Here is a 26,016-nt window from a genome sequence, read left to right on the forward strand (position 1 = left end):
CCTTCCCCTTGCACACCAAACACGTCTCGTTACCGAGATTCTCTGCCATCACATCAGAATCAGTGCAGGCCACGCCGTGATAATACCCCGTCACAGAAAGGCACCTGTTTTTTCTTGCTCTCTGTCTTCCAGTGATACCCGATACCCCGTTTTCTAATTTTCTTGAGATACCCATACCCTGCTTTGCAAGCAAACCCAAAACATCACAATGGCCGACACACAGAAGCCCGCCGAGGTGCCGCAGGAGACTCCCGCCACCGAGCCCGCCGCCGAGACCAAGCCCGCCGAGGCTACTGCTGCCGCCGCCGAGACTGAAGCCGCTCCCGCCGCCGAGGCCACCCAGGCGGCCGCCACTGAGACCCCTACTGCCGCCGCGACCACCGAGACGGAGGCGGCTGCTGCTCCGGCCGAGGAGGCCAAAAAGGATGAGGAGGCCAAGAAGGAGGAGCCTAAGCCCGTTGAGGAGGGCCACCTCGAGCACAAGGGCCAGGGCGCCAACTTCCCCAAGTATGTCGTCTCAGCCACATCGTGCCACTCCGCATTGGTGAGACCGTGCACTAACCTTCCGCGTTTCAGGAACTTTCTCTATACCAAGCAGCTCTTCTGGTTCGGTTCCGAGCCCGTCGACCTGAAGTCGATTGCCTCCTTCAAGGCCGACAAAGTCACCGATGTTGCTCATCATGTCACTGCTTGGGCTGCCGAGACCGGCAAGGGCCTGCTCTTCTACAGCGAAAAGGGCGACAAGGCCGCCCCCCATGGTGCTATCCACCTGGTAAGCCAATCTTGATCATGGACTTGTTACGGACCTGAGGCTGACCTACCTGTCATCTAGGCCGACGCCTCGGAGCCTGCCGTTGATGGCCCCAACAAGTTCCACTTCACTGCCAAGGGCCACAAGCACACCTTCAAGGCTTCCAGCACCGCCGAGCGTGACAACTGGGTTGCCCAGCTGAAGACCAAGATCGCCGAGGCCAAGGAGCTTGCTGCTACCGTCACCGAGTCCGAGACTTACAAGAAGACCCTTGAGAGCCTCAAGCCCGTTCCCGCCAAGAAGGAGGAGAAGGCTCCCGCTGCCGAGACGGCCGCTGCCGAGCCTGCCACTACCGCCACCGAGGAGGCTGCTCCTGCTGCCGAGGCCCCCGCTGCCGAGGCCGCCAAGGAGGAGCCCAGGAAGGAGGAGGAGAAGGCTGACAAGGCCGAGAAGGAGGAGTCCAAGCGCCGCTCTGCCAGCCGCAAGCGCGCTTCGATCTTCGGCAACCTCCTCGGCAAGAAGGAGGAGAAGAAGGCCACTGAGACTGAGGCCAAGCCTGTGGAGGAGGCCCCGGCCGCCGAGACGAGCGCTGCAGCTGAGTCCTCTGAGGCCCCCGCTGCTGAGGCTGCTACTGAGGCTGCCGCGGAGCCTGCCACTGAGGCTGCTGCCACTACCGAGGCTGCTGCCGAGGCTAAGCCTGAGGAGCAGGCCGAGGAGGCCAAGGAGGGCGAGAAGAAGGAGGAGAAGAAGGAGACTGAGGCCCGCCCCGCCCACACGAAGCGCACCAGGTATGGATGGCGACCCACATCAGCGCGCAACTGATCGTTCACTAACAAATTAAATAGCATCTTCGGCAACCTCTCTTTCGGCAAGAAGAAGGCCGCTGCTCCCGCCGAGGCTCCTGCCAAGGAGGCGCCCGCCACCACTGAGGCTGTCGCTGAGACCGCTCCTGTGATCCCAGCTGTGGAAACCACGGAGCCCCTCTCTGCCGAGGTGTCTGCCCCCGCGAATGCCCCCGCCGAGACGACCGAGGGCGCCCCTGCCACCAACGGCGAGACCAAGAAGGAGGTCAAGTCCGAGAAGCGCAAGAGCTCGCTCCCCTTCGCCTTCGGCAAGAAGAAGGATGCTTCGTCCTCCGATGAGGAGGCCGAGAAGCCCAAGTCGCCTTCGGCTTTCTCCAAGCTGCGTGCTACCATCAAGGTAAGGAGCATGCGAGTTAGAGACGACAATTCCCCTGACTGACACATCTGCAGGGCAAGGGCAAGGCTGAGAAGCCTGAGAAGACCGAGGAGACTCCCGCCGCCCCGGCTACCGAGACGGAGGCCGGTGAGGCTAAGGCTGAGGAGCCTGCCGCCGAGGAGGCTGCCAAGCCCGCTGAGGCTGAGACCACCGCTGCCGCCCCCGCCGCCGCTGAGGAGGAGACCCCTGCCAAGCCCCTCGAGTCCACTCCGGCTGTGACGGCTGCCGCTTAGATGGCGACGCGTCCGGCCATGTGAGTCCCCGGCATTCATAATCATGAGCATTGGATCGAATTGGACGGGGGATGAAATACGACGACGAGAATAATTAGAGCGAATTCTCCCCTACCTAAGTCATGCCGTCACGAGAGGCATATCCCTCATTTCACTATTACCCTCGAGTCTGGTCGAGTTCGGATCTGCATTTCGAGATACCCTAGTCGAGATTCGTTCTCTGGTACCCTCCGCTTTGCGCATTCCGCGGTCAAAGGCAAAGAACACCCGGTGTGTGTGACACCCTGCACGCCCGGCCTTTGTTTCTTTCCTGCTGCATACTTCTGTTTCTCTTGCTTTTTCGTGCTCCTGCTCGTTCCTGCCCTGTTTCTGTTTTGATACCCAGAGTATACCCCGCCTATCCTCCCCTCGGCAAAGAGAAGGCATGGTCGTTCCGGTTGGCTTTGGGTCTGTCGGTCTGATAAGGACGATGTGGAGATGGGTGATCGTATCGGACACGGAGCCGATTCTCACCAAGGAAATTAAAGATGAAAGCTGGGTGTTGCTGATGCTGATGGGTGTGGGAAGAGTTGGTGAAAGGATGTCATTGGACCAGGGTGTTCTTTTGTCCTCGTTCCTTGCCACCTAGGGTGAGAAACGAGGGGGAGGCAGACCCAGAACTCGCTAATAGCTAATAATATACCTCTCGTGTGTTGAGTTCGCCAGTTTTCATAGAGTAAGGCCTATTTTTTGCAAGTTTGCCGCGATTTGTGATGTCCGAAGCATTGCGTCTGCGTCTGTTAAGAAGCTGGCCAAAGATCACATGACTTCGTCATACATCGGCAACCTCGCGAGTTTGGTTATCTTTTGTTAAGGTTGCTGCTTCTGACTCTGGGGAGCTTCATCCTCACTTGGTCTTATTTATTCCTCGACATGTAGGGAAACAACAGCCTTTCCTAATACCCTACTCTCTGTACAAATCAATCTATGTACCAAATTAGCTCGGCAACCAAACACTATTTCGGCGACTTTTTAATATTTTCTAATCCGTCCCCTATATCTTGCCCATCTCACTCTGTCTTTCCTCGACGCCGCTCGTTACCATCAATCAACCTCATGGCGGGCCCCTATACAAAGGACAAAACATGCACAAACACAAACGCCATACCGCCTTCCCGCCATTCTCTCCAAGAAAATAGAGTGCGTACATGACCTAGCCATCATAACAAATCACCAGCACTTGGAAATTCATTCGCCATTAAATCATCATCTTTCCTTTTCTTTCTTTTGTCTCCCTTGGGAATCCCGCCCTTCTGGCAACTCATCCAACAAAGAAAAGACGTGCTAATAATACTCCGAACAACCTACACAGGTGTCTTCTTCTTCATTCCAACGCGAGGGGAAACCGAAAACAGATTCCGTGCCGCGAAAATGTCAACAAGGTTTCGGCGCCATGTCATCATATTTGAGGGCCAGCTCCTCGATCTCAGGTATTAGTTCCGAGATGCGGAACGGTTTCGAGATGACGCCATCCTGCAAAAGCGACGCGTCCCAAAATTAGCGTATGGCGCAAGATTTAAACAGGCACCAAGGAGGGAGAGAGAGAGAAAAACTTACAACGCCTGCAGCCTTCGCATTTTCGACTTGCTCTGGCCGCGCATAGGCCGTGACGGCGATGATGGGTACGTGCTGGGTGATGGCGCCCTGGCGTTCCAGCCGCCTGATCTCGCGCGTGCAGCTGATGCCGTCCATGACGGGCATCTCAAGGTCCATCAGGATGACCGAGATGTTGTGGCTATTGCTGTCTCCACCCCTCTCTGGTTCGGGAGTCGGCGGGGACGATTTGGTAGCCCTGTCCTCGGCGGGCGCGGCAGCCGTCTCGCTCCAGAAACGAGACCGCCTCAGAGCGGCCAGAGCCTCGCCGCCGTGATTGGCAACGTAGGTGTTGCTCCCTGCGAGCTCCAGCTGCCTCTTCAGGACCTTCTGGTTCACCAGATTGTCCTCCACCACCAGGACGTCGAGTCGGCGTGTCTCGGGCTGCGGCTTGGGGGACTGAGGCAAGGGAGACGGCGGCCGGGGATGCTGGGCGGCTTCCGTGGTCGGTGTGGCCGGGGTAACTGGCGACGGTGTCTCCTGCTTGGGTACGCTCTGTATAGGTGATGGCAGAGGTAGGTCTTCGTTCGGTGCGGGCGTCCGTAGTCGCGAGGTGTCTGGTGGGTGGTCCGATTTGCGCCCCTTGATGTAGAAGGCAAAAGTGCTTCCCTGGCCCTTCTCGGACTGCACCGCGATCTGGCCGCCCTGCAGCTCAGTCAATGTGCGGCAGATGAAGAGTCCCAAGCCGGAACCGCCGTATTGAACGTGGGTTCGCGGGCTTGCTTGGCCAAACCTCTGGAACATGATACGCTTCTCGTTCTCGTCCAGGCCCGGGCCGGTGTCCGTGACGGCGAAGTGCAGATTGACCTTTTCGCCGTCAGCCCAGTCGGCCTCGTCCGTGAAATCCTCTCGAGTCGGCTTCCGCGGGGGAATGTACGAGAAGCTGTCCTTCAAAGCATCCTTGGACGCGCCGAGGCTTATCACGATCGAGCGCGTCGGCCGCCCTTGGGTAAACTTGATCGCGTTGGTCATCAGGTTGATGAGGACCTGACGAAGCCGGGACGGGTCCAGCTTCACCCAGTCGACGGTCAAGTCCTGGTACGACTGTTCTATGGTCATGTGGCCGTCGATCTTGTGCGAGCTGAGCTCGATCTCGAACATCTTGAGGACGTCCTGAACCACGGTAATAGGTTGCACGTCGACCGGCGTTACGAGAAGCAGGTTCGAGTCGAGCTTGGAGAGAGTCAGGATGTCGTCTACGATGCGCTTCTGGTGGTTTGCACACAGCGAAATGATGCTGGCCGCTTCTACGCAGCTGTCGACCAGGGCGTCTATGGCGCCGGGCGCCCGAGCCGACGCCCCTGCCCGGCGGAATCGGCTCAGGCCCGATGATATCTCATCGGCGCTTTGCAGGATGGCGTTCAGCGGATTCCGCATTTCGTGACTGGTTATGTCGATAAAGTTCTCTTGCTGGCGCTTAAGCTCGACGGCTTCGTCTCGTCGCCGCTTCTGGACGCTTTCGGCCCACTTTTGTTGCGAGATGTCGGTGATGCAGCCAAAGATGCTTTTGAGCTCCCCGAGCTCGTCTCTCTCGGGATAGGCGCTCATCAGCGCCCAGACGTCGACCAGGTGCCCGTCAATGAGTTCCCTAGGGCCCTTGAATCGGAACTCGTGCGTCACAGCAGTCTTCTCCTCGACGACGCGGCGCCAGGCGAGCTCTGTGCCGTGCCGGTCCTCGTCATGAATGCTCTGCATCCACGTGGCGAAGGTGGTAGCGTTCCGCGGGAGCCCGGATATCCTGGAGCACATCTCGTTGCAGTAGTTGATCTTTCCGTGACCGTCAGCAATGAATAAGCCCACGGGGCCGAACTCGGCCATCCTGGTGAAGCGATATTCGCTTTCGACAGCCTCTTGCGTCCGGAGATGGAGCTGCAACGAGAGCTCCTGGCGATCCAGAGCAGCGAGGCGGGCGGCCTTCTGCCCGCGCCGGATCTCCTCTTCGAAGAGGACAACAGACGCGAGCGAAGTGACGAGCTGCCGCGAGAGGAGGCTTACAAAGAGTTGGTAATCCGCATCGAATGGACGCCGCGGGTTCGTGCCCAGGACGACAAACCCAACAACCACACCATCCCCCCCGGTCATGGGATGCACGGGGAAGACGACGATGGTACGGCACGGATCTCCATACCCGGCCCAGGAAAGGCCCTGAATCAGCTCCGCCGGCAAAGTACCGTCCGCCTCGCTGAGGACGATTGGAGAGGCCGAGTTCGTCGGACACTCCCTCATATAGGGGGCGAATCCTTCGTCGCTGGTCTGCAAGTCTATGGCCGTAACGGCGCAGGGATGACCGTCGGGTACGCCGATGGAGCCTTCCAGTATGATCTGCGGCGGATGCTCGAGGCTCCCCGAGTGGAGAGACGAGATCTCAATACCGCCGTCTTCGCCGATCGAGTAGAGGAGGGCAAAGGGGGCATCCAGCTCATTGAATTCCAGGCCCTTCTGGAGCTGGGCCCAAAATCCCTTCACGTCACGGGCCTGCGCCGTCCTGATGCCGATCTCCCGAAGCGTCAGCATTCTCCGCTCAACAATCCGCCGGCGGGTGTTTTCGAACGCGGGGTTGTATATGGCCACCACTGTGCCGTCGCCGCCAACCAGCGGGATCATTGCCCAATTGAAAAACGTTTCTTCCGTGAAGCCGTTACGTGATATGAAGAGGGTATCGTCGTTCTTCATCGTCGCATAGCCGCTTTCCCAGGCGGCGTCGAAGACGGGCTTGACCTCGTCCCAGATCTCCGGCCAGGCGTCCTGGTACCGAGAGCCCATCAAGCGGGGATGTTTTTGGCCAGCGAGGGAAATGTACGCCTCGTTGTAAATGGCGACGTAGTCTCGGCCCCAGTAAAGCGCCGCCGGATGAGGACTGCCCAGTACCATACTGGACATGATTCTCAGCTCGAGCGGCCACAGCTCTATCGGCCCGAGCGAGGTGGCCGCCCAGTCAATCGATCGCGCAAAAAGGTAATGGGCGGGGAGGTTGGGGTCATCGACAGGAATGCGCGTCCAGTCAAACGTTGTGCGCAGAGGCGGAGACGAGAGCGCAAGGTCGTCAAGGGGTCGGAGGTCGGTGTCCGCGGCTGACTCTGCCCTGCTCGGGGGCCCCGAGCGGGAACGAAGTTGCGTCCTGCCGACTTGCCCAAAGTAGTCGCTGCTCTCCCTGGGCAGTTCCGGAGTCCGACCTGCCCACGGCCTGTTTGATGCCAGGTCTGGGGTCGGAGAGGGTTGTTGTACTTCCCGAGTTTGGCTCGGCGATGATGTGGGAGTATTGAGAAGTGTGTTCTGGTAACCACGGATGATGCGGAACCGCTTCCGGAGAGTGGAACAGGTCCATAGGAGCCCGGCGTATGTGACGGAGGGATCGGGCGCGTTTGGGCTACTCTTTTCATGCACCAAGCTGACCGCCCACGCCCTGAACTCGGAGAATTCGGGGTCAGGCTGCGACCGTTCCGAGACGTGCTGCAATAGCTCCAAGAGACCGGGTGCTGTCCTCAGAACGACATTCGCGTAAAGTATGTTCAGGGGACCAGGTTGGGCGTTTCTCGGATCGTTGAGGTAAACGATAAATGTGGGCCGCTCGTCTTCTTCCAGCAGTTCGATCGCCCCGATCCCCTGGAGCAGCTGCACGACAGATGGCTGGGGCCAACCATCAGGGCCGAGGGATAGGCTGGGGAGTTCGGTTGACGACCAGCTGCGGGAGGTAACAGAGGATCCCGCGGGGCTCGCGACGCTAACCTGACTTTTTGGTAGGCGAAGAGTGGTGACTCCGTCGCCAGGCTCGTTGCCGCCCATCATGTGCGCCGCCGTCTCCGGAGTAGGTAGGCTGAGGGCGGGGTGGAGCAAGGGTCTCGAGGATTTGGAGAAGAAAGAAGGGGGATGGTACGGCTGACAGCGCGTGATGGATGTCGTCCAACGACGGCAGTGACAAAGTCCCGTGCGCCACAAGCCGCTGCTTCTTGCTCGGTGACCCAAGAAGACGGAGCGCGGCCCTGTCCGTCGCCGAGTATCTCTTGGCAAGTGAATCTGTCAGCGGTGGTCCCGGGGAGGCTTCAGCGACCGGTAGCTCTGGTTCGGGGCAGGCCGGGGCTTCTCCGGGCTGAAGTGAGGCAAACCCACAGATCTCGGTTGCTAGCGAGCCGATATCAGTAGCATGACGCTTACCATCATAGGTTCGCATCCACCGGCCGTGTCCTCCTCCCTCAGCGAGGCCTCTCTGTCGGCTGTTGTCGGCGGCGGCGGCGGCGGTGCTGGCGCCGCTGGTGCTGCTGCTGTGCGCACAGGAATGACGGGCGAGGGGAACTGACGAGCTTGACGAGCCGTTGGGGGGCAGCGGGCAGGAGAAAACGGAGCGGAGCCGGGCTGGCGAGGGGGGAGGCGGTGGTGGTGGTGGGCTCGGCCTGCTCGGCCTGGTCCCCAAGAGGCATGCCTCAATAATAACCCACAACGACGAGAAAACAACTGGCGCGTCTCATCGACGGCTTTCCCCGTTTCTCCTAGTCAGACGACGCTGCGGGGCAGGCACAGGCTTGATTCTGACTTACACGACTCGCTGCAGAGGGCAGAAGAGGCAGCGGTGGCGGTGATGATCCGCCACCTGCACAAGACAACGAACAACCCAGCTTTTCCGACCACAACGGCGGGCTCATTGGCCAGCAGCAGCGGAGGGCTGGATCTGGGGCGTCGGATTACCCGAGAGAGAAAGGGGGTGGGAGGGGACGAGGAGGAGGAGGGATGAAAGAGCCCCTTCGGATGACCCGGGTGCTTTAGGCCGAGCGATCGAGATCGGGCAGGACGACTGAGAGAGAGCTCAAACCCCGGGGCTCGAAACTCGTTTTGTGGCACGAGCAGGATTGGCCCAACCTAAACTGTTCCCGGGATGTGGTGTCTCCCGAAGGCGGCGATCGAGGTTCATGGGCTCGAGAAATCGCAGTGCTGGAACCGTAGGAAAGAACCAGCCAATTCATGGAAGTGCAAATAAACAGGAATGTCGGTTGACGGCAAGCGGAGGTCAGCAAGGTAAAGCGCAAGGAGCCAGAAAAAAACAAGTCAAAGGCTCAGGACAGGGGGAGGCGACGCTGCAGGCATGACACGGCATGTTCTGCATCCCATCCTGTGCAATGGAACATTCGAGGAAAAAGACTTCGGGAAAGGGCCATCCTTGCCGTGGAGGTAGCGTATTAGTATTGTATGAACGTACGCACTCAGGGCCAGATGTCGCATGTAGCCCCGGCGAGCATCAATACCGAGGAAGCATGCAGCCATGTATGTTTGGACTACCTTGCCTCGATCTGTAGCGAACAGCCCAGCAATGGAGAGGGTGGAAACGGAACTCCCAGGTTCCATGAATTGCAGGAGCGTTTCTGACCTTCACCAGGCATCTCCGGTAAGCGACCTACTGGTCTCGCTCGCTCCGCAGGGAAGGCGCGGCACGCTTGTTCTCCCGCAAGTCATGGACGACCATTGGACTTGCCATCTTCCAGGCTCGTTGCAAAACGAGCCGGGAGATACACGCGAGGTACTTGCCTCCTCCACTACCTATCTGTACGGATTACATACACCATGAATGGTACTTGGTGTAACCCCAGGACTCGCATAATCCAAACAGTCGAAACGGTGCGGACGGCTTGATCAACGACAGCGAGGCGCCTCACCTGCTCCGTGGGATTTCGCACGCACTACTCATAGTATATCTTGGACTAGGAAGTTCTCACGAACAGCAGGCGGAATCCAAGCAGCCGACAGGGTATGCTGCGGTTCGCGGGAGTCTGGAGCCGCGATCTGGTCCACTGTGGAGCAGCTCTAGACCCAACCATCATGCGATCAAGATGACCCCACCGCCCTTCACAGTTTAGTTCCGCCGAGAGCTGCCCCCCCCCCAACTAACAGACGGAACCGAGCATCGAACTCGAGGAAAACCACACAGCAGTAAGCAAGGTACCTAGGTAGGTTATTCAGTGTAAGTAGTAACCACGATGGTAAATACGCTGCGCTAGAAAGCGTCCGATACAAATCTGGAACTATCCGCGTTCTCATGAATGACAAGAGACAAGGGCTATATAGAGAGTTAAAGGAAGCAGAACTACTTGCTTCTCGGTATGGTAAAAATACACGGGCGGGAGGTTTCGCAGTGTTATCAGAGGCTGGCTCTTTGGGAAACGGGCCCCGGCCGCGCTCTGACTCCGGGGTCGCATCACCCCAAACTGGCTCTCGTCGCACCCGATGCAGTCGCAAAGTTTGAAGAGAAATGGTGTGTTTCTGTGCGATCGTTGTGACGTTCTAGACCGGCCCATTTCTTGCCATTCTTCGTAGCGTAATACACTGGTAACTGCTTTGTACTCTGCACCTGAAACGTTGGAATATTAAATCCTAGTACTGTAAGGATTCGGATTACATACGCAGTAATTCGCACTTCCATAGAGCTCCAAGGCAAAGACCGATGACGAGTCAAGGCCATGAAACAACTCGAAGAAAAGCTACAATTGCCAGGCCCTTGCGATCGATGCGGGTCGCGTCAATGCCCGGCCCACGCATCGGAGCTTGTTCCGTTCAGGCCGATCACACGCCTGCAGTATGGGCAACTCGTTCGAGGTACAGAATATGTGTGCGAGTATCAGCCGAGCAAAGCCTCTGCGCTCCCTCGAACCAGCCTTTCGGCTTGCCGGCCGCGCAATGCAACCCTGTTGCCTTTCTTCGATGTCGGCCATTCTCGAGGAACCTCTTTGATCGAAACGCCGCAGCGGCCGATGGCTGTGCGTAGCATTACCGCCGCCATTACTTGGTATGAACCCGACGCAGAGACAATCGGTCGATGGTTATTTTTGAAGTCTCAGGCCGATCGAGTAGTTGTGGCATCATGGCTTGATCAACATCGGGGTCCATTCCTGGTTTGGCCGGTGCAGCACTTGCGGGGCTCCGAATCGCGTCCTCAGCGCGGCCGTCTCAACTCACACTGGCACTTTTGCGAATCGACGACGTCGAGATCGGGCCGGCTGGAATTCGAGATGGCACGGCCACGAGGCATGATGGGTTGTGGTCGTGTAGTGTCCGATGTGCACCACTAAAATCGGATCCTTCGAAGGGCGACTACCTTGCCGCAGCTCATCAGCCGGCTCCTTGTAACCCGGCGCCGCCGGACGGCAGGCAGTTCACGCCGATTTGGCTGGGAGCGTGATATAGGTGGGATGGTGGAAAGTGTACGGATAAGTAAGGTACCTAGGTACCTACATACTCCGTACATCATGCTATCTAAGGTAGGTATACCTACATACGTAACGGGTTGCATCCACCAGTTTTTGTCCAGCGACTGATAGGCAGTGCGGATTAGTTTAGGTAGTGTGCGCATGTTGCTACGAACCAACCGGGGGAGGCGCAGAGTGCCCGGTCTCAGCCACCTGAGTGAGACGGGAAGGCGCAGGTTTTGGGTTTATCAATCAACCGTCGAAGCGGCAACTCAACATCGCGCAGCTAGTTAACTTACCTTTTCTGGAACATCTGGAAATGGTTTGCACTCGCCAGCTGGCACTGGGAGTTCTCGCAGTGCCGGACGGCCACCCCCAGCCGGTTCAGCACCCCCCCCATCCCCGCTCCCGCATATCGCGCTGGGATTGGCCGGCTGGGCGCTTACACGCTGCCACAAGCATCCCGCCCGTCGCTCTCATTGGGCACCGTGCTGTGACCGACCTGCCGCCCGCAGCACTCAGGCCGCTCGGAACGGCTGTTTGCCATGGGACTGAGCGGCAACGCAGGCGGGTGAGCGGATTGAATCTGCGGGAGTCCGGCGAGGGGGCGAAGGCAGCGGGCGCAAGAAGATGAGGTGCAGCTTCCCTTAAATCGCGGCCACCGTGTGCCGCTCCCCGCCTCCTCTCATACCCCGTCTCGCCGACGAACAAAGAAAAAGCAGCTTGTCATCCGCACGAGGGGTTGCCGTCATCTCTTGCCGTCGCGACAAGCAACGACAGCAGCCCGACGGACCCGGCCCATCATCCCCGCGAGGATTTCTCTCCCAACCTATGTGAGCCGCTCCTTCGAGCGGCTTGCTTCTGGCACACCATCACGAAACACCCGATTCTGTTTTCCTGCGACCTCGGTTGGCGCTTGCAATAGCCTGCAAAATAAGCTCTGAGTGTGTCTGTGGGTGCGTGAGGGTGTGTGGTGTGTGTGGGTGTGTTTGTTTGCGACAGTCGAATTTCGGCGGAGCAGTGGTAAGCACTGGTTCTCTGAAACAACACAAAAACGTGGTACCCGGAGGTCAAGGTCGGTCGAGAAAGGAGGAGGAGAAGAAGAAGAAGAAGAAGAAGAAGAAGAAGAAGAAATGGCATTCACATACCGGATCCTCCGCCGCCCATGGAGGGCCAAGGCGCCCCTGTACTGGGGAATGGTCCCCGAACTAGCCGGCATCGTCCCGCTGCTGGTCCTCTTTGGCCTCCAGCAGCCCGACGGCTTCCGGTCGCTCTTCTGGCGCATCGGCTTTGAGAACAAGCAAAACTCGAACCCCAACATGATCCTCTACGCGTACGCCAACTACCAGCCGCTGCCCACGGTCCCTTTTGTCTGGTCGAAAACGTGAGTCTCTTGTGTTTGGAGTTCCGCCCCCGACCGACCGCGGTCGCGTCCCTCGCCCGTTGCTAACAACCCCCGGCCACACACAGGTTGACAAACTACAATGTCGCCATCTCCGTCCTCTCCCTCTTTATTCTCCTCGCCAAGATGATCGCCACCATCATGAAGGTCTTCTATCCGATCTTTGGCACCATCATCAGCCTCGTCCTGGTCGTCCTCTACACCGTGAGCATCTACGGCCAGGCCGGCCCCGACTACGCCGACCCGAGATATCCCAGCCCGACTCCCTGGCACCTCCGCATCGGCTGCAGTTTGGCGGAGCCGTACGGGGCGGCCAAGACCTGCCGGATGGTCCAAGCAACGCTTGGCGTGACCGTCTATCTGCTGTAAGTAAGGAGGAGTGGCTCTTTTTTTTTTTTTTTTTTTTGGTTCCCTCACATCCCTCTCCCGCCCTACTCTCTCGCATCCTCCCCTCCTCTCTCCTCTCCTCTCCTCTCCTCTTCCTAACGTGCAAGCGATGTCAGGACCGTCTACCTCTGCCAGCTTGGCTTCGCCATCTGGGCGATGCTCCCCAACAAGGAGCTCGACATGTACGACTCGGACGCCGAGGACGACGACGACGACGGGCACCACCCGGCCAAGGCCAAGAACAAGGCCGCCGCCTCCGTGGTGCGGCTGCAGCCCGCGCCCGCGCCCGCGCCAGCGCCCGCCTCTGATACGACGCCCTTCACCCCGCGGACGCAGGCGTTCCACGCGCTGGAGAGGAAGCTGCCGTTGCGCAACAGTTGAGCGTGCGGTGCGGCAAGACTCTCGCTGAGAGGAGAAGAAGGAGAAGACGATGATTAACAGCAGGGGAGGAGAAGGCGTGTGTCCTTCCGAGTGCAAAGGATTCTCTCCGAGCTGTGTGTGTGTGCTACGGGCCGCTGCTGCTCTGCAGGCTGGGCCGCTTAAGTCGTCCCCGAATGGTGGTGAGGAGGAGAAGGAGGAATGTTCCGATATGTCCAGTCTGCCGGATGGCTTTGTATTGTTCTTTTGACCCTCGACAGACGTTGTGAGGTTTGTGCTTGGACACCAGCTAATGGTATAGCTGCTGCTGGTTGCTTTGAATTTTTTTTTTTTTTTTCGTTCGGAGTTCAGGGGTCTGGCCACGGTTATGGATCAACGTTTTTTGGTTTCGAGTCACAGCGTAGTTGATACACCCAGGCATACATTTTTCCAGTCCAGTCTACTACTATTTCGTTTGGCCCTTCGCGCTACTGCATAATATTTTTTTTTTTTTTTCCAATGTCAGCAGAGACGGGCCATGCCGCCTTCGTTACTCATGGAATGATCAACAGCCCCCCTCCATCTTCACCTTCGCATTCTCCTTGCCTCTCCCTCTCCCTTCCCTTTACCCTTACTCTTTCCCTTCCCTTTTCCTTTCCCCGTCTTGGCATCCCCAATCTCCAGCAACGCGGCGCTCGAATCCTCGACCGTCACTGTCACGACCCCGCCCTTCCCGACGACGACCCGCTCCGTCTCCGAGGTGTCCGTCACGTTGGGCAGGCGCACGGGCCGGCCGCCGTCCAGCTCGTGGTTGTAGCTCCACCCGTCCCAGGTGATGCCCGTGATGGCGTCGCTGCCGTTGGCGGCGAGCCGGCGCACGGGGATCGCGGCGCCCGGGGCGACGCCCTCGAGCCGGAAGGCGTACTCGACCGCGCCGCGCGGCGGCGGCGAGGGCAGCGGCGTCAGGCCGGCTCCGTCGACGGTCGTGTTGTATGGTCGGAGATTGAGTATCATCAGGCGGGAGAGGACCGTGCCGTCTGGGGAGTTAAGGTTAGCTGACATTTCGATTACTCTCTCTCTCTCCTTCTCTCTCTTTCACTCTCTCGCTTTCTCGTCTCTGCTTCTTCCAAGGTTTGTTCACGATGGCCGACTGGCGGCGAGAAAGGGGGGGGAGAGGAAAGGAGAGAGAGGCGGGGGGAGGAGGGTTGAAAGGGAAGTGCGGAACGTACTCTCAGTGTAGATTGCGTATGCTGCTTCCGGCTGGAGCTCTGCGCCAGAGGTCTGGGTAGACAGAGGAATTTCGCGGACGGTAGCGGGACGGGAGCCGAGGGCGGCGGCGACTGCGATCGAACCATAGTAGGGTGCTTTGGTGCCCAAGGTTGCTTTGTCGGTTTCGATGGGTTGCCAGGCGACGTACTGGGTTACGGCGGGCACAGTCTCAGTAAGGAGGATATGCAAAACGCTTAGAGGGAGAAAAGAAAAACCACACATACCCGGAAATTAGTGCCCATGTGCATGTGCACGCGCTTGAAGCCGACAGAGGCGGAGTAGAGGTTGAAGTCTACGCCCCAGAGAGCAGCGCCGAATGTATTGGAGAGACCAGGACGACCTTGGTTATAGAGCGAGTTGGTCTCGCCAAAGATCAGGGGAGGGACCGGGGCGGAGGACTGCGAGAGGATCTTGTTGTACTCGGTAATGTGGGCATCGACCGAGCGTTTGGTCACGGCATGATTCATCAATGTGCCCTGAAGGGTCACGCCCGGAGAGGTAGCGCCGCTGATGTAGCTTGGGGGATGGCTCAGCAAGGGCTGCCGGGAAACAAGTGGTCCAGGAGACATACTTGTGGGTGGAAAATAGCTTGATGTCCTGGTCTCCGTCGAGGCCGGCTGCCCACGCTGCAGCCTCCTTTAGGTGGTTGTTGACTCCCGCAAACGATGGCGCCATATAGCCATAGTTGCCCGACTCCAACGTCTCAGGACAATGCTCCTGCACAAGGGCCTTGATTTGCCTGGTGCCGTTGTGCCACTGGGAGACGTAGGTAGCCTCGCTCCAGTTGGCTGGCCTCACTGGCCCCTGAGCCGAGGTCGAGAACAAGTCCGGCTCGTTACCATATTCCCAGACGTACAGCTTTCCGTTGCCCAGGGCCTTGCAAGCCAAGGGCACTGTATCTAGCAACGCCTGCCATCCACTTGACCTATTCCCGCCCAGGCCGAGGTTGAAGCCGTGGGAAAACTTGACGTCGTTCCAGGTGTCGTAGGACTCGAAATAGGAGGGTCCAATGATCACTGTGGTGGGATAATCTACAGCCCGGCTCGGGTCAATTGTGCCGTGCAGGGCGTAGGGTAGCGATTGGTTATAGAGCGCATAGTCCTGAGTGTTTCCGCCGACGCGTATGTACGGCTTGTGTCCCTGAAGTTGTCCGAGGTTGTCCAGGAGGACATCCGAGAAGGTGTTTGGGTGCGTCTTGTTTCCTGGGAGGGTTGAGCAGGCGGCCGGCAGAGACAGAGAGCCAGGTCGACAATGACGTACCTGCAAAGTCCGGAAAGCTCGCGAACTCGATGCTGTAGCTCACATAGCCGTCGAACACGTCGTTACTCTCGGCCGAGCTGGGAACGGGATACTCAGGGGCAGCCAGTACCACACCGGCAAGGGCGCACAGAAGGGCGACTTGCTTCATACTGGGCAACATAGGTATTAGATATAAAGGGGGAAGGAGAGCGAAAGGGAGACAGGAGGAGGGGAGGCGCTTAGGGGTCTCTCAAGGTGAGAAGCCATGGAGGACAAGACGATTCATGAAATACACAGTACACACTTCTCCTTTTCCCACCTCACGCCATCAGGTTGCCCCTCACCCCTCAGTTACCCTCATCCCCAGCGTCGTTGCATCGCTCATCTCGCATCTCGCACCTCGCCGGCGCGGGTCCGAGCCATTCCAGCAATCGGCCTCGATTTCGGCCAAAAAGACGCAGGGTACAGCGGGGTAGCGGCTCACAGGGACTCTACAAACAGAGCAGCGGCTGACGCCGTGGAACGGAAATGCAGTGTTGGATTGCGGTGCGGGCACGGTGAATGGCCGGCATGCAGGCTGAATTGATTGATCGGCATTATGAGCGAGTGTAACGGGAGTTGGAGTCCGAAACGCTGCTCGCTCGTGAGCTTAAGATTGCAACGAAGAAGAAGGAAAGCCACCCGGGTACTGTGTAATCATGCCCCCGGGGTGAAATACATCGAGGACGAATTGAAGTCAGTCCAGGTTTCGAGTCTCGATCTGGAGTGGTTCTTGTGCCACAGAATCTCCAGCTGCTATCCTTGAGGTGTTCTGTATGCGGGGTGTGAGTGAATGCGGTTCGGCGAAGAGCACCGCATGAACGACGGAAAAGCTAGTTGGAAAGAGGGGTTTTGGACGGATTTGGAACTTCACCGCAGGGACGTTCTGGCCCTCGCATTCTAGTTGCGAGCCTGCCCATGAGTTCAAGAGAGTATCATGGACCTGGAGAGGGCGGGGAAACGGGGGAAGAGTGGTCTCCCCGTTCTGGAATTGATGCGGGGTTCGGGGAGACTCCGCTGCAAGTACCTTCGTAGGCGGATGAGGAAGGCCTCGACCTAGCCCGCCGCTGCGGGGAACTGTGAGGCCGGAGTACGAGGGATTGTATATGACAGGAACCCACTGAATGAAACAAGAAGCAGGCCGGGCCTTACAGGAGCTCTGGTGAGAAACTCTAACAGCGCAGGTTAAGTAAGCAAGGTAGGTACGATTGTTGTAACCGGAATCGAGCTGGATCCTCGACCCCAGACTGCAAGTTCCTAGTCATTGGCAATTGCGATTGGCTACGCCGACGTCATCATCCGAAGACTCGGTCAAAACAGACCTCTGCATAGCAACAACCCAAGCTTAACCCAAGCTTCGTCTGGCAACATTAACGGGCTCTGGCAACAGAAGGCCAGCAGGAAACGCCGAAGGTGCGATCCAGGATAAGAACACGAGAGAAGGAACATTGTCACTACAACAGCACCCCGCACGAAAATTCCGCCGATCAGCAACAGTCAACAACAAGCAATCCGGCCAATCGCACAATCGCACAATCCGGCCGGTCGGTCGGTCGGTCGGTCAGTCGCATGCAGACGGGCAGCCTCGGCCCAAGTCGAATACACTCCCGGGCAGAGCTTGAGTTATTATCGTCTCTAAATCTCAGCACACAAAATCTTGGCATCCGTTTCCTCGGGCCCTTCCTCGGGTCTCGACACCTGCGGAGCTGAGCTATTAGTCTCCACAGTCTCCCGTGCTTATATAGGTAGATCACAGCCGTCGGTCGGCATGTCCTTCCTTCAGAGAACGCTGCTTGCCACCCCACGGGCAGTAGCAGCGAGGCCTCAGTTCCGGAGATCGGCGCTGCCTGTCATCATCAAGCCGTCCCTCCGCTGGGCATCTGCCATGGCTCCCAAGGTAAGTTACCGGCAGGCACCCTTCCCTTTTGCACTGCGGCTCCTGCGGCTCCGGGTATCCGGCGATTGACGCTGCGGCCAGCTCAGGGACCCTTCCCTCTTCAAACAAGACGTGTGCTACGTCAACGGCGAGTGGGTGAAGGCCAGGTCGGGCAAGACTTTTGAGGTCCACGGTGCGCCTCCCTTCTGCCAGATTTCCCCCCGATAACGTAAAGCTCCGGGCTGCTCACTCCCAGTATAGACCCCGCCACCGGCCAACTCATCGGAACTTGCCCCGAGTTTGACGCCCAGGACACAGAAAAGGCCATTGCAGCGGCCGCGGCTGCGTTTGAGGAGTTCCGCCACAAGACGGGCCGCGAACGGTCCAAGCTGCTCCGGAAATGGTACGATCTCGTAGTCGAGAACGCCGACGACCTGGCCACGCTCATCAGCTGGGAGAACGGCAAGCCGACGGCCGACGCCAAGGGCGAGGTGACGTACGCGGCCAACTTCTTGGAGTGGTTCAGCGAGGAGGCGCCGCGCATCTACGGTGACACGATTCCCTCGTCAGTACCGGGCAACCGCGTCTTTACCATCAAGGAGCCCGTCGGCGTCTGCGGGCTCATCACGCCGTGGAACTTCCCCGCCGCCATGATCACGCGCAAGGTCGGCCCCGCCCTGGCTGTGGGCTGCACCGTGGTGTGCAAGGCCCCCGGCGAGACGCCTTACACGCCCCTCGCCCTTGCCGAGCTCGCCCACCGCGCCGGCATCCCGAAGGGCGTGGTCAACGTCATCACCGCCCTCGGCAACACGCCCGAGGTGGGCGAGGTTCTGACGACCAACCCGACCGTCCGCAAGGTCTCCTTCACCGGCTCGACCCCGGTCGGCAAGCTGCTGATGAAGCAGTGCTCGGGCACGCTCAAGAAGCTCTCGCTCGAGCTGGGCGGCAACGCGCCCTTCATCGTCTTTGACGACGCCGACGTCGACCAGGCCGTCGCGGGCGCCATCGCCTCCAAGTTCCGCTCGTCGGGCCAGACGTGCGTGTGCGCCAACCGCATCTTTGTGCAGCGCGGAATCTACGACGAGTTCGCGACCAAGTTCGCCGCCAAGGTGGCCGCCTTCTCGGTCGGCAACCCCTTCGACACCGGCGTCACCCACGGGCCCTTGATACACTCCAGGGCCATCGACAAGGTCGAGCAGCACGTGCGGGACGCCCAGCAAAAGGGGGCCCGGGTCCTCCTCGGCGGGCACCGCCTGCCCGACCTGGGCGCCAACTTCTACCAGCCGACCGTGCTCGTCGACATGACGACGGACATGGCCATGGCATCCGAGGAGACGTTCGGCCCCGTCGCCGGCCTCTTCCCCTTCGACACCGAGGAGGAAGTCGTGCGGATCGCCAACTCTACCCCCGTCGGGCTGGCGGGTTACTTTTTCTCGCGCGACCTGGAGCGTGTGCACCGCGTGGCCGAGCATCTCGAGGTGGGCATGGTGGGCGTCAATACCGGCTTGATCTCGGACCCGGCCGCGCCGTTCGGCGGCGTCAAGGAGAGCGGGTTCGGCCGGGAGGGTTCCATGTACGGGATTGGGGAGTATCAGGTCACCAAGATGGTCACGTACGGGGGGATGGGGAAGAAGCTGCAGAGCTGAGGAGGCGTGGGCTGTCCTAAACGGCTTACGCGGAGAGCGAGATGCTCCATCGGTTAAGGATGATGATTTGACGGCTCACTATTATCTTAGGCTGGAGGCTTAATGATGCCTTAGCCTTTCGCCGATCTATCTAGACATCTAGAATATATGTGGAGGTGCTGAAAATACATGTACCAAGTACGAGTCCATTTACCACCGACCTTGAGTTTGGCTGGATGTATGCAGGTCATGAGGGGCGCGGCGTGGCGGTACTTTCTTCTTCACAGTCCCGGGTGCCTCAAGGGTACCCGATTGCACTGGAATGAAGCCGACATTGTTTGCAAGCGTTTGTCTTCCCAAAATGCAGCGGCTCCACGGCTCGGCGGTGTCGCTTCCGGCGTGCGGCAGGGCCTGTGCTAGACGTTGGTGCGCTCCGCCTCGGCTACGGGCGCTTGGAGCACGGGAACAAAGCCCCGCCTATCCTTTGCGTGACTCCGCCGGTGGGCGGCGGCGGCGGCGGCGGCGGTTGACCGGCCTGAATCTCTCCGCGAGGGAGAAGAGTTAGCTGGGTCTTTCCTTCCTTTGCCCCTAGTACGCAGTGTATAAGTCCGGATTCTAGCTGTTCCGCTGGGGAGATATTGAGGAAATATCCCGACTATATATAGTACGCATGCACATGAATATATATGCATATAAGGTATATGGGTATATGCGTTACATATACGGAGTAGTTGGAGCTGCAGCTCCCCAAAATAGAGCCAGAAACACCCAAACTTGGCCGAGCGCCCCCCCCCCCCCCCCAAAAAAAAAAAAAAAAAAAAACACGAGGCGCAGCTGAAGTATCAATTCGTCCTTGATCACTCTCCAGCTGAAGATAGCTCGTATATACTGCGTACTACCTCTGCGTCGGAATACCAGCACACAACCTCGTATCAATATCAATTGCAGCGTTGCCGAAGAAAGAAAACGGCCCGTCCCTTTTTCTTGGTTCCTCGTCACCTGAACCCCGCTCGGCAGGAATGCGTGGTTTACACTAGGGGCGGGGGCCGCTCGGGGGGGGGCTGTCGGGCAGGGACAAGGCAGGAAGCAGCATTGTGATGCTGCGTGCGCGTTTAACTATACTCCTTTTTGTCTACTTGGTTACCTCCCGATCGTCTGCTCATTGTTTCTCTAGTGTGGTGTAGTTAGAGGGTGGGGGGCCAATGACGCGAGCGCTGGAGAGAGGAATCTACTGTGTACGGATTAGACCTTTGTGTGGAGTGCCCCAATGCTGCTTCTGCTCCTGATAGGCCCGCCGCTGATGAGAGGGATTCGCGGATCGGGTGCGGGAAGGCAACCTTATGAGCAATAGTTCTGCGCTAATTCCCAGGCAGATAGATATCTAACCTGACCTACCCACCTTGCTTTACCTATGTATGTATGTATGTATGTATGTATGTATGTATGTATGTATGTATGTAAGTACCAGAATACATACAGGAACTCGTCACTACCCATATGATTTGTTCCGTACCTGCATCGAGTCGTCTGGACATACTGCGTAACACGAGCCACCCCATTGCTTTCTTGTGTTCCCGACTGTTGTCGGTCCCTCTGTGCCTGTCTCCGCTTAGAATGTAGATTAGGATTCTGCTGAGTGACATTACACACCTCAGGCAGGTAACTACCGTACTGTAATCCGCACATATACGTTCATACATGCGTGCCTAGAGATTACACGTATGTACGTACATACAGTACATACTAGCGTCGATCTCTGTGCGAGAGGGCTTCTACTCCGTATACGCTGAGGTGCTGCGTACGGATTATTACACCTACCCTGCCCCGCCGCATCAAAACATGATCATGTGAAACGGCTCTCCTTATCAGGGACGAGGGAAAAGGTGGTCCGACTCGCTTCCAAGTAATCCGTAAAGATGCAAGGTATGCACCTTTGGAGTGCATACATATAATCAGATAGCGAACATCCTCCAAAAATGTTGTTTTACTGCGGCAAGTGGGCAAGGCACATCCCGTCAACAGCTCCCCACGCAGTCCACGGATTCGGATAAGACAAGCGCAAGGATACCACGGTATGTAATCCGTACAGTACACAAGGTACATACATACAATTCAACACAGGGTCCGCTTGGTATCATATGATCTGCTTCTTTACCTGGGAACCTCATTTACTCAGGTTGGACATGCTCTCTCTGCGTAGTTATACTCAAGTCGTCCTGGTTCAATTCCACTTGCATTTCGGCACGAATCCCCAAATTGGTGCTGCTGCTGCTGCTGCTGCTGCTGCAATAGTAACAACCTGGGAAAAGGGGGAGAGGAAAAGGAAAGGGAGGGTTTCATCCTGGCATCCTCGCTTGCGACGTCCTGCGTGGATCAGGGTATCTTACCTCCTAAGGTGCGCGGATTTGCGGAGTTAAGGCGGTGTTAATCTGGTACGATTGCTGTAGATTACTGTGTGCACGGTAACAATGAAGGAACAGGGTGCCTGGGCCAGGGACTCGATTCCTACGCTACGTAGTATAAAGTACTGTGTTAAGTATAACTAGGTGGTCTTGTTAAGAGATGCCAAGATGCAAGTGCCAATGTAGAGTAATACCAATCCCGAGCTAGTATGGAATAACGTTAACCGTTTAACTTGCGGCACTTAATATCAGGGGCAACTACACTAGTACTCTGGTGCAAGGAGTTATTTATGACAGAGGGCGGGGATGGGACTGGTAAGGTTGTGACAAGGTGGCTAAGGTAGGTAGTTACCTAGCTACCGGTCAGTTCCTTGTCGTAGCTAAGGCACGTAAAGGAAGGAAGGCACCGTATGGACAGACATACACAACCTGCGGTAGGCAGTGAAGGCAGGTGTGGCGTGATGAGAAGTTACATCGTCGCTTCCTTAGGCTGATTTTCTTCCGTCATTCTTCCCCTCCAAGGACCTGTGCTTTTTCCGTTCCTGGTGTGCAGGCATCGGGGGGCCCCATAAGAATGTCAGCAGTGCCGTAACATGGATCAGGCACGGCAATGTGGGGTTGCTGGTTGCGGCGATGATCATAACGCACAGAGCATGCATCGCGCCCTGTGATGGGGAGATGCTAGGGACATGCTCCGTTCAACGCAATACAGCCGAGGTTTTTTTTTTTTTTTTTTTTTTTTGTTTGGGGGGGGGAAGAGATAAGGAGCCAATGCTGACCAGCCGATGCTGTCCGCAAATTGCGACGTACGCAATCCGCAATCCTGACGGGAACTACTGCGAGCAGGAAGCAGCTATTGGACATTGCCGCGTGCTGGAAGAGGACCAACAAAGAAATGCCTACGCGAAACCATCTGGGATGGTAACGACACAATGGGAAGGATAGATTGCATGTACATTTTGAAGATCCCTGGTATGTATGTACTGTATACACTCGCATTGCTTCAGACCGTAGCGTCCCGTTATTTGTACACATCACCTGTTCCAAATCCAACCTAACGCATTCAGAATCGTAGACGGCATGTGCTTCGTCCATCTTTAGCACCTGTCCCCGTAAAAAAATAACTTCCGTTCCTGCTAAGATGTGGCCGGTGAAGTAAAGGTAAAGGACAGGAGAAAGAATGAGAAAGATAGCCAAAAGAAGGTGGTATCATGCCCAAGAAGTTCACAGCCACTAATTTTCCCTCTTTGCGCCTCCGTTCGCCCCCCTCCTAAGATGCTGCCGGATCAACCTGTCAGATGGCCAGTAACGCGCTTCGCCAAAAAAGAAAATCGCAGGGAAGAAAAAAGCCCAGTCCCTGCCGCCATCGCCCCAATGCCAATAGAACACCCAGCAAAATGACCGAATCGATGTTGACGAAGAGGGCTAATTCGAGGGAGATGAGGTAAAGCAGAAAAAGGTGAAGAGAACTGAAGAACCAAAAAAAGGAGAGCCGCGGGAGAAGCAAATAAACGGTACAGATACAGAGTAAACGTAAAAATAAAGAAAAGACAGGGTATAGCGAGGAAAACCCGGACAGAGCCGAGAATCAGATATGGTTCCCCCCGTCGCCAGCAAACCCAGCCCCGGTGACATGCTCGGCCTGCCAGGTCAGGTAGTCGCCCAAGTCATGGCTGAGATTGAATCCCATTGGCACCATGTACTCGTTGCCGTCTACATCATGGCTGACGACGAGATCCATCATGGGGCTCTGCGGCAGGCTCTGGATGCTGTCGACACTGGGACGCCGCCTCGCATCGATGGAGAGGCCGGCATGGTTGCGGCTCTCAAAGGATGCCGAGTGCGTCAATTTCGGTTCGGAGGGCGCCGGCCCAAAGGTTGTGCTGCTCACGCTGCGTCGGTGACCGGGGGAGTGGCCGGGGCCAGGCGGGGCGAACGACGGGAAAGGGAAGAAGCGGCCGGCGATAGAGTCACCGAGAGAGAAACCGTTGTTGTTGTTGTTGTTGTTATGATTGTTGCTGCGCTCGGCGCCGGTTGCGGCAGGCGGATCAATCCGCCGCATGACGGGACTGCGGCCGTTGACTACCGTCCGCGGGCTGCTGTTGGGCGTGGAGGTCGGCGACGGAGGCGAGAGAGTAGGGGTGCGAGGGAAGACGGGGGTCCAGGGCTGGAGAGGAGTCCGAGGTTCGCTCGGACCGATGAGAGACCCCGACCCGGCGAACCCGAAGCCGCCGAACCACGAGGTTAACTCTTCGAGCTCATCCAGTTCCGCGTCGGACGGCCGTGAGTAGTCGGTCGGCTCGCTAAAAAAGTCGCCTGCGCCGCCAAGGATCGCCATCTGAAACGCCGTCCAGTCCAGCGTGTCGTCGACGGCCGCGGCCAGTTTGCCGATTGGCAGATCGGCCTTGGCCAGGCGGATCTGGCCGTGCCGGAAGGTCGGCATCGTCAGAGTATAGGGATTGCTGTCGAGGAAGACGTAGTCATCGGTGTTCGCCTTGGCCGCAGTTCCGGGCGGCAGCGGTGTCGAGGTCGGGGACAGGGTCGCTTCCTCGGGGCCCGTCGTGATAATCTCGGGAATGGTGGGGAGGGGTGGCAGTTGCCTGCTCGGCATGCGGCGATGCGTAGGAGATTTGGGCGAAGGGGGCATTGGCGATGCAGCCAATTGAGGCGACCGCGCCGGCCGAGGTGGCGCGGCCGGCTCGCCCTCGACAACCATCATGATCGGCAGGTTCCCTTCATCTTCTTCCCCATCGCACGACTTGGCGGTTGGTGAGTCGGGTTGTTGTACAGGCAGCGGCGGTTCTTCCACTTGCGGTTCGGTGCTTGCCTGGCCAACCGCCGCCTCGCCTGCTGGTTTCAACTGCCCTTTGGAGGGCGCCGTGGGCGTCTTGCAGTCCTCTCCTTGAGTCGCCGTGGCTTGGTTGATGACAGAGGCGCGGGGGGTAACCATGTCCTCCGCCATCGCGGCATCAAGAGAGTCGTCGAGGCTGAGAGGCTCAATGGGCGTAGTAGCTGCGCTCTCTTTCCCTTCTTTGCCTTTCGGCTTCTCCTTGATGTGAGTGACGCCGAGTTCGGGGGACCTCGTCCAGCGAGCTGCCCTGCTCATGCGGATCTCCTGCAGCGTGCTTTCGGGCAGCATCTCGTCGACCTCTATCCGATGGAAGATGCGTATTGTGAACAAGTCCTTGGCGCTTTCCGTCAATTGCCACATGGATGATTGCCTTGCTGCAACACGGGGCTTTCTCCGGGACTTTTTGGACTTGGCCCGCTTCGGGCGAGAGCCCGAGGTAAGCCGCGCTTGGGCGGGTAACAAAGGGTCTTTCATTGATGTCTTTGTTGGAGACTTGACGGACTTGACCGAGCCTTGGCTTCGCCGCTGTGACTTCCTGCGCGCAGGAGCCGATACTGGCGATGGGTTTTTGGGCTTCGGGAACTTGTTCAATTCAAGGTCGGACAACTTTCTGTGGCTCACGGTTTGGCCCAGTCCTGATGCCTCGCCGGCTTGGGGCGTGAGAGCCTGAACGTCCTGCGGGGAGACGGTGCTGTTGTTGGCCCCTCTGGGTGTCACAGGTGGCGGCGTCACCGTGACAGCTTCCGGCGACGTCGGCTGGCCGGTGCTGGCGGTCGCGGGCGTTGACGGCAGAGTATCCGGTGAGGTCACCGGCGTCTCAAGGGCCATGGCCTTATCGGCTTGTTGGGGAGGGGACGAGGGAGGTGTCAGCTGAGGCGGCTGAAACGTGTGAGTCGGCTCCGTGGCCCTGCCTCGGGTTGGATGTTGTTGATCCTCAAATTGTTGGGGCAGAAGAAGCGGACTTCTTTGAGGACTCCTCTGGGGACTCCTCTGAGGGCTCATCCAGGGGCTCGCCAAAGGACTCCTGTCCGGGCGGCGGGGAGGCGAAGAGCGAGGGTTGGCATTCACGACGTAACCGGAGCCATTGTCGACGCTGCACAAAGAAGTAGTGGAAGACTGCGGCGTATCGGGCAATGGCGGGATGCAGATGATCTGGTGCAGGTCTTCGCTCCGCCGGACGTCGACGCTCGCTTTGGACCGCTTCATCAACCCCATTGGCGGTCTCCATGTCTTGATCCGGCTGAGTGTGTCCATCTCGTCATCGTCATCGTGGTAGAAGTACGAGCCCTCGTGGTCCTCCGGGCCGTCATGGTGCTTCTTCTGGGGACTCGGGATCAGTTTACGGATGCTAAAGGCCGGCCGGGACAACATGATGCTGTCCGAGAACGGCTCAGGGGGAAAAGGGAAAAGGGAAAAGGGTGGAAAAAACGGGGTTAGGGATGTAAGCACATGGCAAGCGGAGAAGTATGGAGTTGAGGAATCTGAGGGGGAGTGGTTGCGTTCCAGATCTCTGGCCACCGTCTTGCTACTACCGGCCACCTTCGT

General features: G+C 57.9%; 8 protein-coding genes across 8 annotated transcripts; 5 read left to right on the forward strand and 3 right to left on the reverse strand.

The window, feature by feature from the left end:
- Window positions 1-208: 208 nt before the first annotated feature.
- P884DRAFT_279874 (Pleckstrin homology domain-containing protein) lies at window positions 209-2,223 on the forward strand (the record flags this gene model as incomplete). Its single annotated transcript, XM_069443370.1, has 5 exons — window positions 209-507; window positions 577-772; window positions 833-1,539; window positions 1,597-1,951; window positions 2,005-2,223. The coding sequence occupies 5 exons, from the start codon at window positions 209-211 to the stop codon at window positions 2,221-2,223; spliced, it is 1,776 nt and encodes a 591-aa protein (XP_069294814.1).
- A 1,043-nt stretch (window positions 2,224-3,266) lies between these two features.
- On the reverse strand, window positions 3,267-7,863 carry P884DRAFT_263218 (uncharacterized protein). The gene is made up of 2 exons (XM_069441740.1): window positions 3,820-7,863; window positions 3,267-3,735 (listed from the first exon to the last, which is right to left on the reverse strand). The coding sequence occupies exons 1-2, from the start codon at window positions 7,639-7,641 to the stop codon at window positions 3,637-3,639; spliced, it is 3,921 nt and encodes a 1,306-aa protein (XP_069294815.1). The 5' UTR covers window positions 7,642-7,863; the 3' UTR covers window positions 3,267-3,636.
- A 133-nt stretch (window positions 7,864-7,996) lies between these two features.
- Window positions 7,997-8,429, forward strand: P884DRAFT_208294 (uncharacterized protein; the record flags this gene model as incomplete). Its single annotated transcript, XM_069438860.1, has 2 exons — window positions 7,997-8,090; window positions 8,221-8,429. 2 exons carry the CDS (start codon window positions 7,997-7,999, stop codon window positions 8,427-8,429), a joined length of 303 nt encoding a protein of 100 aa, XP_069294816.1.
- Window positions 8,430-10,141: 1,712 nt separating this feature from the next.
- Window positions 10,142-11,090, forward strand: P884DRAFT_65412 (uncharacterized protein). Its single transcript, XM_069446003.1, has one exon. The coding sequence runs from the start codon at window positions 10,299-10,301 to the stop codon at window positions 10,905-10,907; it is 609 nt and encodes a 202-aa protein (XP_069294817.1). The 5' UTR covers window positions 10,142-10,298; the 3' UTR covers window positions 10,908-11,090.
- Window positions 11,091-11,908: 818 nt separating this feature from the next.
- P884DRAFT_65389 (uncharacterized protein) lies at window positions 11,909-13,442 on the forward strand. Its single transcript, XM_069446002.1, has 3 exons — window positions 11,909-12,408; window positions 12,495-12,791; window positions 12,921-13,442. The coding sequence occupies exons 1-3, from the start codon at window positions 12,158-12,160 to the stop codon at window positions 13,192-13,194; spliced, it is 822 nt and encodes a 273-aa protein (XP_069294818.1). The 5' UTR covers window positions 11,909-12,157; the 3' UTR covers window positions 13,195-13,442.
- A 1,191-nt stretch (window positions 13,443-14,633) lies between these two features.
- On the reverse strand, window positions 14,634-15,859 carry P884DRAFT_279878 (glycoside hydrolase family 79 protein; the record flags this gene model as incomplete). The annotated part of the gene is made up of 3 exons (XM_069443371.1): window positions 14,634-14,955; window positions 15,011-15,641; window positions 15,700-15,859. The coding sequence occupies 3 exons, from the start codon at window positions 15,857-15,859 to the stop codon at window positions 14,634-14,636; spliced, it is 1,113 nt and encodes a 370-aa protein (XP_069294819.1).
- A 1,743-nt stretch (window positions 15,860-17,602) lies between these two features.
- P884DRAFT_279879 (Aldehyde/histidinol dehydrogenase) lies at window positions 17,603-19,239 on the forward strand (the record flags this gene model as incomplete). The annotated part of the gene is made up of 3 exons (XM_069443372.1): window positions 17,603-17,614; window positions 17,696-17,786; window positions 17,855-19,239. The coding sequence occupies 3 exons, from the start codon at window positions 17,603-17,605 to the stop codon at window positions 19,237-19,239; spliced, it is 1,488 nt and encodes a 495-aa protein (XP_069294820.1).
- Window positions 19,240-22,782: 3,543 nt separating this feature from the next.
- On the reverse strand, window positions 22,783-25,320 carry P884DRAFT_263226 (uncharacterized protein). The gene has a single exon (XM_069441741.1). It carries the CDS (start codon window positions 25,297-25,299, stop codon window positions 23,209-23,211), a length of 2,091 nt encoding a protein of 696 aa, XP_069294821.1. The 5' UTR covers window positions 25,300-25,320; the 3' UTR covers window positions 22,783-23,208.
- Window positions 25,321-26,016: the final 696 nt, after the last annotated feature.

The sequence above is a fragment of the Thermothelomyces heterothallicus genome (genome assembly GCF_042370625.1).
Source record: "Thermothelomyces heterothallicus CBS 202.75 unplaced genomic scaffold P884_scaffold_25, whole genome shotgun sequence".
NCBI lineage: Eukaryota > Fungi > Ascomycota > Sordariomycetes > Sordariales > Chaetomiaceae > Thermothelomyces > Thermothelomyces heterothallicus.

Excerpts from the sequence above, each read along its gene's own strand:
- P884DRAFT_263218 (XM_069441740.1), bottom strand. The coding sequence starts at position 7,641 with ATGATGGGCGGCAACGAGCCTGGCGACGGAGTCACCACTCTTCGCCTA. Across the intron at positions 3,736-3,819 it reads ATGCGAAGGCTGCAGGCGTT|GATGGCGTCATCTCGAAACC; the intron begins GTAAGTTTTTCT and ends TCGCTTTTGCAG.
- P884DRAFT_65412 (XM_069446003.1), top strand. The coding sequence starts at position 10,299 with ATGAAACAACTCGAAGAAAAGCTACAATTGCCAGGCCCTTGCGATCGA.
- P884DRAFT_65389 (XM_069446002.1), top strand. The coding sequence starts at position 12,158 with ATGGCATTCACATACCGGATCCTCCGCCGCCCATGGAGGGCCAAGGCG. Across the intron at positions 12,409-12,494 it reads CCTTTTGTCTGGTCGAAAAC|GTTGACAAACTACAATGTCG; the intron begins GTGAGTCTCTTG and ends GGCCACACACAG. Across the intron at positions 12,792-12,920 it reads GGCGTGACCGTCTATCTGCT|CGATGTCAGGACCGTCTACC; the intron begins GTAAGTAAGGAG and ends CTAACGTGCAAG.
- P884DRAFT_263226 (XM_069441741.1), bottom strand. The coding sequence starts at position 25,299 with ATGGCCCTTGAGACGCCGGTGACCTCACCGGATACTCTGCCGTCAACG.